This window comes from Panulirus ornatus, chromosome 11 (assembly GCF_036320965.1).
Source record: "Panulirus ornatus isolate Po-2019 chromosome 11, ASM3632096v1, whole genome shotgun sequence".
Classification (NCBI taxonomy): domain Eukaryota; kingdom Metazoa; phylum Arthropoda; class Malacostraca; order Decapoda; family Palinuridae; genus Panulirus; species Panulirus ornatus.
In genome coordinates this window covers 71775615-71791337 of record NC_092234.1, presented here as the reverse complement: position 1 = coordinate 71791337, position 15723 = coordinate 71775615, and the positions used below count along the sequence as shown (strand labels likewise).

The window sequence follows — 15723 nt, the reverse complement described above, 5'->3', positions numbered from 1 at the left end:
ATGGTGTTAAGGTCAAACCTTCAAGAGGTGGTGACAGCCACCTTGGTCAACCACTTACAGGTCACCAGGCCAGCAGGTACTCACCCGGGGGCTGTGGTGGCCGAGAGGTGGCCTCACCGGATTCAGGCATGTCATGACCATTGAGTTGTGATGTTGGAGTAATGGCATGAGATGAACTGGTAGGAGTCTCGGGGGAAGTTATTGGTCGAGAGCCTACAAAGGAGCTCTCAACCCACACCAAACGTCGTGGGGAGGGAGCCCTACCATCTGGTCTTGGTGACCCTCTGGGAGATGCCCTTGGTGAGGGTGTAGATTCATTACAGTAATGTACTATGGCTGATGTTACCTCCTTTATGGAAGAATGGACATCTGCAACATCAGTGGGCACTTGCAGTTTGATGTTACCATTTGTGTTGCCTTCATTATTCTGTTCCTCACTATCAGACTTTGGTGTTGCAGCATTTGCTTCAGCTGAAGAATTCTCCTTGTCTTGTGTGTTGACTGGTTGCTTAACAAACCTTTGGCTGTATGAGGTGATGCCAAGTGCTAGTCTGTCTGCTGCAGTCAAGTAGGAACCTGTATTTGTAAGTGAAGATTGAGAACCTGCTAGTGATGCTAAGGAGGTCTGTGAACGCCATCCTAGGTAAGGCTGGCGGGTGTATGTGATGGTACTTTTAGAAGAGGTCACAGAGCCAGTGGGTGTGGTAGTGCCTGAGTTAAGACGAGATGTGGACCACCGAGAAATTGGGTACTGGAACAAAGAGCCACTGCGGTCACTAGGGGAAGGGGAAATGGAAGAATTAGAGGCAGGAGAGACTACACCTCCAAGTCCTGTCATACCCCTTGTGGCCACACGGGTAGGGATGACAACTTTTGTGGGTGTATTAGGGGTATGAGCTCGAGATGAACCCAGTGATGTCATTGATGCAGTCTTGGAAGAGTATGCTGACCAGCCACCACCAGTGGCTGATGTATTGCTTGAGCCATAGTCACGGCGGCGAAGAAGAAAGCCTTGCTGCTGAGGTTGAGCATTCTTCATCCATTCAGGAACATCTAATCGCTGTAGGGAGCGACGCACCCGCAGCTCTGCCTCTGACAACTGTCGCTCTGACCCCTTCATCAGCTCGTTCTCAGGAGGCTGTAAGATGACAAGGAATTAGTGGTCAGCCATATCATTAAACCAACCTACACTACTTTCTGCTTTGACTAAAACAAATCTAATTCAAAATAGGAATGAATTTTATTTCTTGATTTAAATCTGGATATAGTACTATTTACTATATGATCGACCCATGACATAATGCAACCTAAAACTGAAAAAGTCTATACTTTAGCTTACAAATTGTTTACATAACAGTACTATCTAACATGTTCTCAGGTAGTTCCAAACTGTATATGCTCAAGCATTTCTACAGAACTCGGTCAGTGGAGTTTTTGGTGCTCTCTGCTCTGAATCTTTGGTTGTGTTTGGAGTTTACAGTCACAGTGAAGCAGGCATTTCATCTCATCTTCTGACTGACAGAAGAAATATCTGATGGCTGGTGACACCAACACATAAGCAGCCACTCAGAATAGCATCATGCTTCTCTGTTAATTTATCATCAAATGATTTAACACAAAATAAATCCCCTTCTTACCACATGCATACACAGTACTGTAATTTCCAAACATGACCTCAGAATACTGGAAAGAAGGGTGAGGCAAGCACTGGAAAATCTCTTTATAGGAATAAAAAAGCAAAGAGACACAATAAGCCATGTGATTAACAAAGAAGAGGTTGATATGGTTATGAAACCAAAACAAAAAAGTGTATCATACCAAGTTATATATGACACAATAAATGGTAATAACACCTTTTTATTGTTTTAAAACACAGGAAAATTGAATTAAGCTCTATCAACTTGTATGAAACTTGATGAAACATAACACACATAGTTAAACATTTAAATGAAAAAAAATTATAGATAAAAATATAAAATGAAAAATTACAGGATGATTATACTCAAAATCAAAAATTTAATAATATGGAAATGACACACTTTGAGAATTTTGCAACATCCTTTCCCTTTTCCATACTATTTATTGTATCAATTTAACCCAAGCAAGAAAGAATATTTGGTCATCTTTTTTTCCCCGCCAAAAATTAAAAAAATATATAAAACAAAAGGAGTCTTAGTAACCTCTTTTCCTTTTTTTTTTCATTCTCCAAAACATAAACACAAACTAAATAGCCCATTTCCTTTATCATAAAAGAAAAAAATGATAGAAATGGAATTTTCACAACTTCCTTTCACTTCCTTGTCTCCAAAAGCAAATTAAAAGCATTTCAGCACAACATAGCAGGGATGTGAGACCTCCTAGGGCAGCAAAGAGGAGGTTGCAAAGGGTGTTGAGGGCCACAGCAGCCAAGTGCATGCCACTTACTGTGTCCTCTGACTTATCAACTAGCTCATAACCTGCCTCCAACATCAGCTGGCACTGAAAAAATAGAGGGAGCGTCAGGGCCAACCCTCAATATGAGGATTGAAGAGCACCTAGACAAGTTTATGGCAAGGTCTTGTGCTCATGGAAAGATAGGATTATTTACAGCTGATCAATCTTATTACAAAAATACTAATTCAAAACTGACCAATCTTGCTTTCAGATATCAACTAACATTTCATCAGTCTTGCTGGAAATTATCTACATCCTTTAATTATACCTAATCACTCTACATAGTGCACATTAATAGACAAATGATGCCTTCATTATAGAAACTAACTAAACTAACCTATTTTACAATGTAAACTAGATGTTTTGATCAATTTTCATAAAAGAATTCTTACATGTGACCAACTCTGTGATAATGAGATAGTTTCTCACTAAGATATTCTCATGGACTTAACCTGAATGCTTTAAGACTGAAATCTATATTCATAAGATCTCCCCTGATGTACCAAGACACTTAGCCAATATTATTACAAAAGAATAATAAAGAATGGGCTAGAAGAGTACTCAATGACAGCAGCAGCAGAGGATATAATTAGAAAAAGCCAAAGTACTCATTGATTTGAGTTAATGTTACAATACGAAATGAGAAATTAGCTGTTAAAGGCCTGAAGATTGCAGATAGTTAAGTTTAGGGGTAAATAAATGATGCGGAAAGGGAGAAAGACTGAGGGAAAAGCTGCTCTATAAAGCAGAGTTTTATATTAAGCATCAATGAAAAAAAAAATACTTGTATTTGTTGTTACTGAAACATGTCCAATCAATCAAGTAATAACACTCTGTAATATAACAACTGACAAGGACCCAAACTCACTAACAAACACTATAATGAGTACACTGTACAATCCCATCTCTACTTTCTTCTTAACGTTAATAGTACAGGTAATTATTGTACAACTCTCACATGATATGAAGCAGCATTAACATGTTTAGAAGACCTTACAACAGTTCAATAAATATCAAAATATTTCCTGAATTTACCAAATTGCTACAGCAATAACTCCTTTAATAATAAACCATTACACATGTTTAAACAAACAAGGCATTTCCCAGTTGAACAATGGATAGAATTTATATCATGATAAATATTCATAAAAAGTGTAGGTGCATTCAAGATTTAGACAATACACAAAGGGCCATTACTAGTATTAATAGGCATTTATTACATTACTAACTCCTAACTTTTATATGTAATGCTGGCATTTATATACAGCAGTCCTCAAAATCAGGAATTCAAACAGCCATTCAGAATAAACTAGTTCCTGGAACAGTCTGGGCTATCCATGGGTTCATGTGAAATGTGTAAGAACTTGAAGACTGGGAATGTACATCAGACTGAAACACAAAAAGGGTTGCTTAGAATCAGGATGTATATGTGAGTGAAATATACTAGGGCTTAAAGAGTAAGGGATGTAAAATATATCTGAGTAGATCCATGTGAAAGATATGTGGGCTTAAAGAGTAAGGAATGTATAACATATCCGAGTGGATCCATGCGAAACATACAGGAGCTTAAAAGGTAAGGATGAGTATCTGGATAAATTGATGTGATACAAATTAGGGCTTAAAAAATGGGGTTGTATAACTTTTAAGGACTTCATGAAGTGAGATGTATAAGTGGATCCATATGAAACACACAAGGACTTGAAGAATGGGTTGGGATGTATATTTACGCGAATATATGTGAAACTAGCAAACTAATAAGTTCAAAATCAAAGGAAGTATCATTGGACAGGCAGGATGTTTCAGGTCTTCTGCCCCAGAAATTAATTTACAAAGCTGATTCACCTAAGCAAGTCAAACAAGGGATAGAATACAAGGTAACCTAATCCTTGCCATTTTTCTAATTTGTAGAATTAAGTACCTTATATACAAAATTCTTTGACTTAAAGAATAAATCAATTCCCTATGGGTACTTCATATGGTTTATAAATACTTATAATCACAATTCTTAGCATTAAAACTTATCAAGATAAATAAATCCTTTAATAAGAGTATAAGCAAATCTTATTCAAGAGGAAAAAATAATAGTCATGCCACTTAGTACTCCTAAGGGAATACACAAATTACAATTCACTACTTCTAAAAGTTGATATAACAACAATTATCTCCAACTCTATTCTCATTTACATGTGAGTACTTCATCTTTATAAAACCTTAGAGAGCACTTATCCTCAATTCCTATACACCTTATAGAATGAAGCAGTCTTCCCACACTAATAACTACACATAATACCCTTACACTTTACACAGTAATCTGATATGTCAGGTGAAATGTGACCCCATGAGCATCCCACTAACATCCTTGCCTAAAATAACCTAACCCAACTGTTTTACTTTCAAGTATTTCCATCTCACATACTTCACCATACTTGCACAAATCTATTCACAACCATCTTGTCCATTGCAACAACTGTTTGTACTGTTTATTTTAAATAGTACCTATCATCCTACATTTCTTTTTTATGTTTCTCCTCTATTTTCTTCATTCATATAGGATTCAAATAAGTTCATTACGCCATACAACTATTACAGAATCAACCTCCATGGGCTTTTGTGGTGTGGTTAGCATTGCTGATCAAGGGTCATGCACAGGCCTGCTTAAGTTCCAATCCTGGGCAATGCAGTTGCCTCAAAGACAACCCAGTTATTCATCCATCCTCATGGCCAGGGTTGTATTAAAAAAAGAAAAGGGGGTTTAAAAGCCCCCTCAATAAAGTTTATGTAATAAAGCCTGGACATTAAACTAAAAAGAAAAGATTTTTTAGGAATATTAAGTCATTATATATCAAAATCATCAATGTATTGGAGGTCCCACACATATAATGATTATCTATTTTATCATTTGCAGGCATAAAATTAAAATCAAAGTTATCAAAGAAGATTAGAGTGGTTACTGGGCTTTGGCCTAGTACAGCTTTTGCAAAAAGCCTTGTGTGCCCTCAATATATTTCAAATGGCGATACATAACCACAGTTCATTGTGGGTAAAAGCAAATGACGCTCTCAGGGTGAAATCATTGTACATCTGGTCGATGATACTAGATTTCTAACAGAGTGAGCACCAGTAACCCACCTCAGTGTGCCTCAGGATATCTTGAGGGCATGATGTTCTTTCTTTACTCTTCAAGGCTGCCACTTTATTTTGGGAATTTCACCTCTGGGCAATATATTTCTTCCACCTGTGCTTCAAGATGGTTGGTTCTTACCTTTCTAAGGGGTAGAATGCCCAAACTCTTGTCTGAAGGCATGAAAACTTGGGTACACATGAGATTTCTAGGCACACATGGAACCAAGAATGTACACTTGGGCAGCTGCTTCCTGTAACACCTCATCAGAGCCTCACCTCATTCATGAGATCAAGACCCTATAGACCCAAAACATGGACCTAGAATAAGGTATATAAAGGAATACAAACAGCAACATACCACTGGATTCTTTCAAGGCTGTTTGCAATAGTGAAAGATACCCGAAATTCACAGATTATGTGGTAAAGTTAAAGGATATACAGATAATTCAATAAGAATAACCTACAAATTGTGAATGCAACCTAAGGAGGTGTAAAAAATGTAAGTCATGGACTTTAAAGCAAAACATTTATCAGTACTCTTAAGCGCATCCACACGTTTTGCTTTCAACCACTCTAATTGACAAATGTTCCATATGTTAACAATCCTGTTGAAGATAAAGTCTTGAGTAATTTGACAGATAAAGATTAACAAAGTCTTTGGTAATTTTGAATACTTGTTTCAGATCACCTTTTAGCCTTCTCTTTTTTAAGCTAAATAGATTCAAATTGTTTAATATGCTCTTGTAGGATTTGTTTCTCAGCCCAGGAATCATCTTGGTAGCTCAATGCTAAACTTTCTCCATTCTGTGTATGTTTATCTCTAGGTAGGGTGACCAAAACTGAACGCAATATTCAAAATGGGGATGGTAAGCCATGGAAAGGTCCGTGGGGCCTGGTTGTGGATATGGAGCTGTGGTTTCAATGCATTACATATGACAGCTAAAGAATGGATGTGAGCGGATGTTGTCTTTCTTCGTCTGTTCCTGGCACTACCTCACTGATGCAGGAAACAGCAATCAATCAATATATACACATATATCATACTTGATTGCTGTCTCCTGTATCAGTGAGGTAGTGCCAGGAAACAGACGAACAATGGCCCATCCGCTCATATACACATATATATATACATAAACACCCATACACGCACACATATATACATGTACATATCAATATATACATACACATACACAGACATATATATATATACACATGTACATAGTCATACTTGCTTGCCTTCATCCATTCCTGCCACTACCCTGCCCCACAGGAAACAGCATCACTACCCACTGCTTCAGCAAGGTAGTGTCAGAAAAACGGGCAAAAAAGGCCCACACTCGGTCTCTAGCTGTCATGTGTAATGCACCAAAACCCTAACTCCCTATCCACATCCAGGCCACACAGACCTTTCCATAGTTTATGCCCTGGCCAGTCCTTTGACAGCACAGTTGCTGGTATAGTCTGAACAACAATTAAAGAAAAATAAAATAAACGAGTGAAAAGTCACCTTCAACAAAGCCACATCATCATCAGTTCAGTGTCATCAATGAGACCCTAAAGGAGTCCAACATTCCCTAGTAATTGATGTGCAGCCTCAAAGTAGCAGAAACTCCTTGGTGAATAACCAGTGAAGTCTTTCAGGGTTTTCTACCCCAAAACAATTAAGGCTGGACCCAAACTGCTGGGTTGGGTCATTGGTTGATGAAACTGTTGGAAGCTGCAGCCTGCAAGCCCAAATAGCCCCTATAACATGGTTGGCCTGGCACACTTTATAGATACTATATATCTCTGTTGCTCATTCCCTCCATGAACTTCCATCAAGAGGGTGACCCTAGCAAACGAGTCTCCACTCATCCCTGTCCTTACCTGCCTCCCTGCATACACCATTCCATACATTCTTCCTCCATTTCTCTCCCTCCAATATTCTTCTACTCCATTTCCCTACATCACGGGTGGTCTTCCTCTCACATCAACCCCTTTATTCATATTATTGTACACTATCCTTGTAAACTTCCCATCTTGTATTCTTTCCACATGACCAAACCACCTCAAAGTATTATGTTTCACCCTTTCTGCTACTCCACAATTCATTCCCTTTGTATTCCCTGCTATACCAAATCTCTTTTACACCTCCCATTTCTTCATTCCATTCAGTCACACCACATGCTCCCTTCAATTTGCAAAGCCTAGATTCTTGACCTCTGTGACTCAGTTCATGTTCAGTTTCAACTGCATACCTCAGGGGCAGGAGGACCATGCTATCCCTTAGTCCTTTCTTCACTTTCATACTTACATCTCAACCCTTCATTATCTATTAAGGGACCCAGTGACTCTTTTACCAAGTACTGATTTCTCCATTCTCTCAAGTTCTATATCCCCAAACTTCCCCAGAATAGCTCCAAAATACTTCAATTCTGTCACCTCTTCCAGTCTTTCTCCTACTATACCTACAACAAAGTTTAGGACACTTTCTTCTCTTACTCTATAGGGCTTTGTAAAATCTATATTTTCATTGTTTCCTCTCAAACACCACTACTATACTTTTAATTGCATTCAAATCACCTACATTTACACACATCATAAAACACAACCTTCTGCAACTCCTCTTTCAGCAAACAAGCAGGCTTGTTACTAACCACCATACCACACTCCATCTCTGCACCCCTTCCCCTTATTGTGTTCTTATTTGACCAGGGAACTATTATACTTCTCTACTGTGCATCCTATGGTGTTGCTGACAAAAGCAGGGAAGATGGTGGAGAGTCTTGTTCTCCATATGTTGAAACTTTTTTCTTTGTGCAAATCACACCTCTGGTAGTATTTTAGTCTTCCATGACTGTTGTGCGAGTCAGATAATATTTCTGTGACTTAGGTGGGAACTATACCTTCTGGGATTTTCTAGATATAAAGGATGATATACCTCTCCTGTCTGCACTCCTGGGAATATAGCCTCAATGATTTCAGCCATTTCTAGTAATTCAATTCCTTTAACCACGTTAATATGAGCTGTGAAAGATTACAGAATACTTTCTAATTCTGCAGTTTTGCCTGCCTTACTGGTTGTTGTTAGAACACAGCAGTATTCAATTTGTGAAAAAACAAGTGTCTTGAGTATCATCATAGGTTTTCTTCTCTTGGCATGAAAGTCTACAGAATCCACCCCATCATCCTTCTGGAGGAACAAACCATTGTTTTGCTGTGTTCTCTGAAGGTGAGGTCTTTGACATTATCACTCCAAGGTCTTTCAAACTGTTCAACTGATTCATGATATCGACTGTCTGTCCACTAATCTGTATTGTTTTTGATTTCTTCATTTTCCCCATATTGGAGCTGAAACTTATCCCCTCTGAAAAGTGTGTTGTTCTCAGTGGCACAGTTGAAGATTTTTTATTGTCTCTATGTGGCCTTCCAGATCCTCTATTGATGTGACTTTCATACTTATTTTTGTATCATCTGCAAAAGATGATATGAAACTGTGGCTAATGCTTACCTGGTAAAGTCTTCTGGGGTCTCCTGCTCCCACACCCCAAGGTAAGGCCCAGGCTCTTGAGTCAGGTCTTTGTTCTACTAAGTTGGTGGAAGCTTCAGCCCAAAGGCCTGTCTTCCAACAGCTTGTATTAATGAAGAACAGGAGGTGTGTAAATACAGTTCCTTGAGGGACCAATCTTTACCACAGAAGCACTGTAGAAGAACTGGTTTTCAATTACATTTTACAACTACAATCAAAAAGGGGTCCAGTCCTGAGGTTGTATAATCAATTTACATCTTACATATGACAACTAGTCACAGCAACTGAGCAGCCCACAGCAAGGGCCAATCAGTTGTGCATGAATATTATCACAAACGAGAAAACCAGGTGTAGGGGTACTTCTTTGTGTGTATTCTTTTAAAACATTTTGATCTTAAAAGATTTTTTTTCATGGATCTGCTTTTATCACAGCTTGGTAAAGCATTTGCTTATTAGATTTTCTTTTCTATCAAATCTTACCTTTATATTTACAGCAATGATCAGTTTTCCTCTGCAATCTACTAGAAACTTTTCATTGTCTACATCCCAGATGTAGTGGGGGCTGGAAATCCCCCTTTCTCATATTTCAGTTTCTAGAAGATGGAACAGAAGAATAAGGCAAGCAAGGAGTGTTCATTCTCCTCAAAGGCTCAGGTTGGGGTGTCTGAATGTGTGTGGATCTAACAGTTGTGCATGAATATTATCACAAATGAGAAAACCAGATGTATGGGTACTTCTTTGTGTGTATTCTTTTAAAACATTTTGATCTTAATCACAGCTCAGTAAAGCATTTGCTCATCAGATTTTCTTTTCTATCAAATCTTACCTTTATATTTACAGCAATGATCAGTTTTCCTCTGCACTCTACTAGAAAGTTTTCATTGTCTACATCCCAGATGTAGTGGGGGCTGGAAATCCCCCTTTCTCATATTTCAGTTTCTAGAAAATGGAACAAAAGAATAAGCCAAGCAAGGAGTGTTCATTCTCCTCAAAGGCTCAGGTTGGGGTGTCTGAATGTGTGTGGATCTAACAGATGAGAAGAAATGAGAAATACGTAGTATGTTTGAAGGAAGGAACCTGGATGTTCTGGCTCTGAATGAACCAAAGCTCAAGGGTAAATGGGAAGAATGGTTAGGGAGTGACTCAAGGGTTAATTTTTCCCTTCCACTTAGAATCATGCCTTAGTGCAGCCTATCGGTAATAATGGAGACTGCTATCACCAAATTGCATTCACACCTCCTATCTCCAAAGTATCTGAATTTTCCTAAACTCTCATTTAATCAAACACTTGGGATCCCATTCCCTTCTTTCAGATCACTAGTATGGATTCTGCAGTGCTAGGTCTACTGGTGATCTCTCCTATGTGAGGAAAATTTTGTTGTGGCCCTCGACATCTCCAACGCATTTGACGGTATGGCATAAATTGTTGTTTTTCAAACTTCCTGCCTTGGGTTTCATTGCTTCTCTGTTCTTTCAGGTTGTTCCATTGCAGTAGTCATGGATGGAGCAGCTTCCTCCTCCTATCCTATCAAAAGTGGTGTTCTCAGGGTTCTGTCCTATTCACTACTTTCTTCATCTCTAAACAAATGATCTCTTCTTCGAACCTCATTCATTCTTATGAGGATGATTCCACTTTACATACTGAAGTATTCACTTTTCCTTCCATCCTCCATTTAATACTCATTCTCTTTCCTGTACTGGTCATATTTCCTTTCTCAATTTGAACTGTGCAGCATTTTGGATTGGGGAAGCAGGAACCCTGTGATATCTAGTAGTACTAAAATACAATTTCTTCCTATATTTCTTTCTAAAAATAATTTGTTGCCCTCTGTCCAATTTCCAAAAAGCATATTTCAACCATGTAATAATATAAACATGTTGGGCAAAACCATATCCTCCACCCTGCCTGGAAACCCCACAAAATCAACATACCAAAAGTTGGAAGGGCATATGAAGCAGTTGGGAAAACTACTGAATGTTCTGTGGAGCCTGATTGTGGATAGGGTCTCTGATTTTTGGTGCAATATACATGACAGCCAAAGAGTGGAACTGAGTGAAGGAGACCATCTCTTCAACTGTTCCTGGTGTTGTATATGTACCATAATTATCTTTATTGTACTTTGTTTTAAGATCGTTGGACCTCTGATTGGTCTGACACATGACTTTGCCTGTTAGCGGCCCATCCCTTTATTGCAAGCAGCTGTTTGACACCTACAAGGGTTTAATTTACCCAGGTATGGAATAGTGCTCACATGTTGGTTGGCTCATCCTCCACCTCTCTACTAACTAGAGTGGAATCAAAAGCCTTCCATCTCATTAATTCTCCTGGCATCACCTCTTCAACCTTCCCTTTCCATATACCATGACATTTTCACTCTCTTTTCTACTGGTATTATTCTGGCCAATGTTCTTGTGAAGTGTCTGCGTGTGTCCCCACCCCCAAAGGCTTAGACCTGTTGTACTCATAGGGCTGCTGCTTCCCACAGCCTTTGTGTGAAGATCAGCCACTCTAAGACTGGATGTTATGATGCCTCCTTTTTCCCTCTTAACAGTTAAACAATAGAATTCTCTTCCCTCTTTTGTATTTCCCTCTTCATATAACCTCTCTTCCTTTAAGAGTCTGGCCTACGAACTTTTGCGACTGATTAATTTCTACTTAATGGGGAAGTGGTAACAGGTAATGATAAATAAGGTTAGGAGAAGATGGAGTGAGTATTTTGAAAGCTGATGAATATGTTTCACAATATAGTGGCAGATATAGGGTGTTTAGGCAGAGGGGATATGGAAAGTGAGAGAGTCACTGTAAGAGGTTTGGTGAAGAAAAAGCAGCTGGTAAAAGCCTTACGTAAGGTGAAATGTGACAAGGCAGCTGGAGTGGATGGTTGTGAAGTTGAATTCCTTAAGAAAGGGGGTCACTATATTGTTGACAGGTTAGTCAGGATATTCAGTGTATGTATAGGTCAAAGTAAGGTGCCTAAGGTATGATGGAATGCATTTATAGCACCACTGTATAAAGGAAAGAAGGACAAAGGTAAGCGTTCCAACCACAGAGATAAATCTTTAAGTTTACCTGATTATTAAGTTGTATGTGCTAGTGGCAACTGAGAGAGTGAAGGCATGTAAAAAGTATCAGACTGGGGAGGAACAATATGGTTTCAGGAATGAGAGAGGATGTCTGGATCAGGTGTTGCTTTTAAGAATGTGAGAGAAGTAATTTGGGAAACAGAAAGATTTGTACGCAGCATGTACAAATTTGGAGAAAGCATATTATAGGGTTAATCGAGATGCCTTGTGGAAGATCTTACAAATATATGGTGTGGTAGGGGAGTTACTAAAATCAGTGAGAAGTTTCTGTCACAAATTTGTGTGATGTGTGACATCTCCACAGCTGTTTAATTTGTTTATGGATGGGCTGGCAAAGGAGGTAAATGCAAGGGTCCTGGAGATGAGGGCAGGTATACAATCTGTAGGCAGTGGGTGGGTAAGGGGGGCTTGGGAAGTGATTCACTTGCTATTTGTCAACACAGCACAGGTGGCAGATTCAAAACAAAATCTGCAGAAGTTGGTGTCCGAGTCTGGCAGTGTGAAGGGGGGAGAAAGTTGCAAGTAAATGTTAGTAAAAGCAAGGGTTTTAACTTAACAAGGCAGAGGGACAGGTTAGATGGGGTCATGAGTTTCAATGGAGAACATCTGAAGGAAATGAAGTTTTTTAAATACTTGGGAGTGGACATGAGTTAACATTAGAAACACAGACAACAGGAGGCCTGATTGGCCCATGACTGGCTTGTCTGGTAAAAAAAAAAGTTTATCCCGACAAGAAAATGTAATTCCACTCAGCAGCTTTTAAGCTATCACTGACTCCCTGCTGCTGCACATTGGTCTTCTTGTGTCCCTGTTACCACTGTCGTTTACACAGTTTATTTCTGGTCTTTTTCTCAAAGTATACCTGAATTTATAAAATATTTGTCTAAAGAACTTTTGAAGGTATTTATGTCTGACAGTAACTTATTCTAGTGCTCAACACACATACAGGAAAAGAAGCTTTTTCCATACATCTTTTAGCTTTGAGTTTTATTCCATTTGTCCTGGTAACCATATTTTCTTATTTTTCACAAAGATGTTCGTGATTCACTTTATCGAACTTGTTCATAATTTTGAACACTTGGACACTGCAAGTCTACGTTTCTTAAGGGAGAAGAGATCCAATCATTTTAGCCTCTGTTTGTATGCCAGATTTCTAAGGGATGGAATCAACTTTGTTAGGCGACCTTGTACTTGCTTTAGCTTTTTCTCATCTTTTTTATTGTTTGGGGACCAAAACTGGACTGCATATTCAAGGTGTGGTCTTATTAGAGAATTATAAAGTGTGAGAATTGTTTCTGGTGTCTTGTAATCTATGTTCCTGACTATGATACCTAACATTTGGTTCCTTTATTTATTTGATGCTTGACACAATTTAGTGCACTTCAAATTTTTGCTAATTTCAACTCCAATATCCTTATTTTCATTTACTTTAGTTAGAAAGTTTCTGAATAGTTTGTAGTCGCAATGTATATTCTTGTCTCCAAATTGCCCAACTTTACACTTGTCTACATTAAACATCATATGCCATCTGCCTGGCCACTCTGCTAGTAAGTTAAGATTCAATAGTAAGTTAAGACCCATACCTTTATTATACTCTGTCACTGTCTCCTGCATAAGTGAGGTAGCGCAAGGAAACAGACAAAAGAATAGCCCAACCCACCCCCATACGCATGTCTATACATACATGCCCATACACGCACATATACATACCTATACATTTCAACATATACACACATATACATACACAGATATACACATATATACACATGTACATATTCATACTTGCTGCCTTCATCCATTCCCATTGCTACCCCGCCACACATGAAATGGCACCCCTTCCTCCCGCGGACATGCAAGGTAGCGTTAGGAGAAGACAACAAAGGCCACATTCGTTCACACTCAGTCTCTAGCTCTCATGTGTAATGCACCAAAACCACAGCTCTCTTTCCATATCCAGGCCACACATAACTTTCTATGCTTTACCCCAGACGCTTCACATGCCCTGGTTCAATCCACTGACAGCATTTCACTTCTCCTTGTTCCCTCCACCCCTGACACATATATTCTCTTTGTCAATCTTTCCACACTCATTCTGTCCATGTGAAGAAACCATTTCAATACACCCTTTTCTGGTCTCTCAATTACATTATTTTCATTACCACACATCTCTCTTACCTTTTGATTACTTACTCGATCAAACCACCTCACACCACATATTGTCCTCAAACATCTCATTTCCAACATATCCACCCTCCTTCACACAACCCTGTCTATAGCCCACACCTCGCAACCATATAACATTGTTGGAACCACTATCCCTTCAAACATATCCATTTTTGCTCTACGAGATAACAATCTCACCTTCCACACATTCTTCAACACTCCCAGAACCTTCGCCCCTTCCCCCACCCTGTGTCTTACTTCCACTTCCATGGTTCCATCCACTGCTAAATCCACTCCCAGATATCTAAAACACCTCACTTCCTCCAGTTTTTCTCCACTCAAACTTACCTCGCAATCGACTTGTTCCTCAACCCTGCCGAACCTAATAACCTTGCTCTTATTCACATTTACTCTCAGCTTTCTTCCTTCACACACTTTACCAAACTCAGTCACCAGCTTCTGCAGTTTCTCACCCAAATCAGCCACCAGCACTGTATCATCAGCAAACAACAACTGACTCACTTCCCAAGCCGTCTCATCCACAACAGACTGCATAATTGCCCCTCTCTCCAAAACTCTTGCATTCAACTCCCTAAAAAACCCATCCATAAACAGATTAAATAACCATGGAGACATGTTTATGAAGGTGAAATCCCAATTCGGTAGTTTACATAATTTTATTTATTACGTATTTTTCAATATACACTGCACTAAATATTTCACCAAGGACAGTCCACCTCATCAGGTGCAAACAATTTTTAAGGTCTTTAAACCCCAACATCAGCACACAAGCTTGTTTGTTCTCTTGTGGTTAAGGGGGTTTGGCCTGAGTAACGAGATGTGTTCAACTACTTTTCTTATGTTATCCTGTCTTGCTGATTCTTTCATAATAATTTGGTTGATAATAGGATGTGCTTTAAAATGACCTGGGGACAAATTCAAGTTCTTTGTATCAGCATTTAAGACAGATTCCATGATGTTATGGGTAGCATAAAATCAGATGAGGGATTCAAAGAGACTGGGTTGTTAAGGTCTACAGAGTGGTCATTGTCTTGCTTGTTGATTGCATTTCTGTGGTCGCCTCTGCATACTAAATGACCGCCAGTTGCATCTCTTGGTTACTGTCTTACCTGTCTGGCCAATTTATACACCTTTACTTGCCTTACATTTGACAGTGTAAACACTACTAATTTTCTGATGATTTGGCCTGCTTTTAATCAAAAGCACTGTTTTTTAGGACCTGTCTTACAACAGCTAAGTTAGGAGAATAGGGCAACACCAAACATTTAGATCTATTATCCTTTTCCACATTTTTGTTACTAGATGCATAAAATGTCTTCCTGGCTTTCCATTAAGCCTTGCTCACAAACCACTTAGGATAACGTAAATGCCAAAAAGTATGTTTCATAGAA

At 38.9% G+C, this 15723-nt stretch overlaps 1 protein-coding gene across 7 annotated transcripts in view; it reads right to left on the bottom strand.

Moving 5' to 3' along the window:
* The window catches only part of LOC139751633 (uncharacterized), a 1070361-nt gene that overhangs the window by 135894 nt on the left and 918744 nt on the right, over window positions 1-15723 (bottom strand). For 5 of the 7 annotated variants that reach the window (XR_011713397.1, XM_071667252.1, XM_071667256.1 and 2 more), the window contains exons 6-7: window positions 2425-2478; window positions 85-1138 (exon numbers count right to left, since the gene is read on the bottom strand). Coding sequence is in view for 6 of the 7 variants with exons in the window: in XM_071667252.1 (XP_071523353.1) it covers window positions 85-1138; window positions 2425-2478 (1108 nt within the window). In the remaining variant the exon portion in view is untranslated. The remainder of the gene's footprint in view (window positions 1-84; window positions 1139-2424; window positions 2479-15723) is intronic. The other 2 variants (XM_071667253.1, XM_071667254.1) reach the window with 2 other exon arrangements.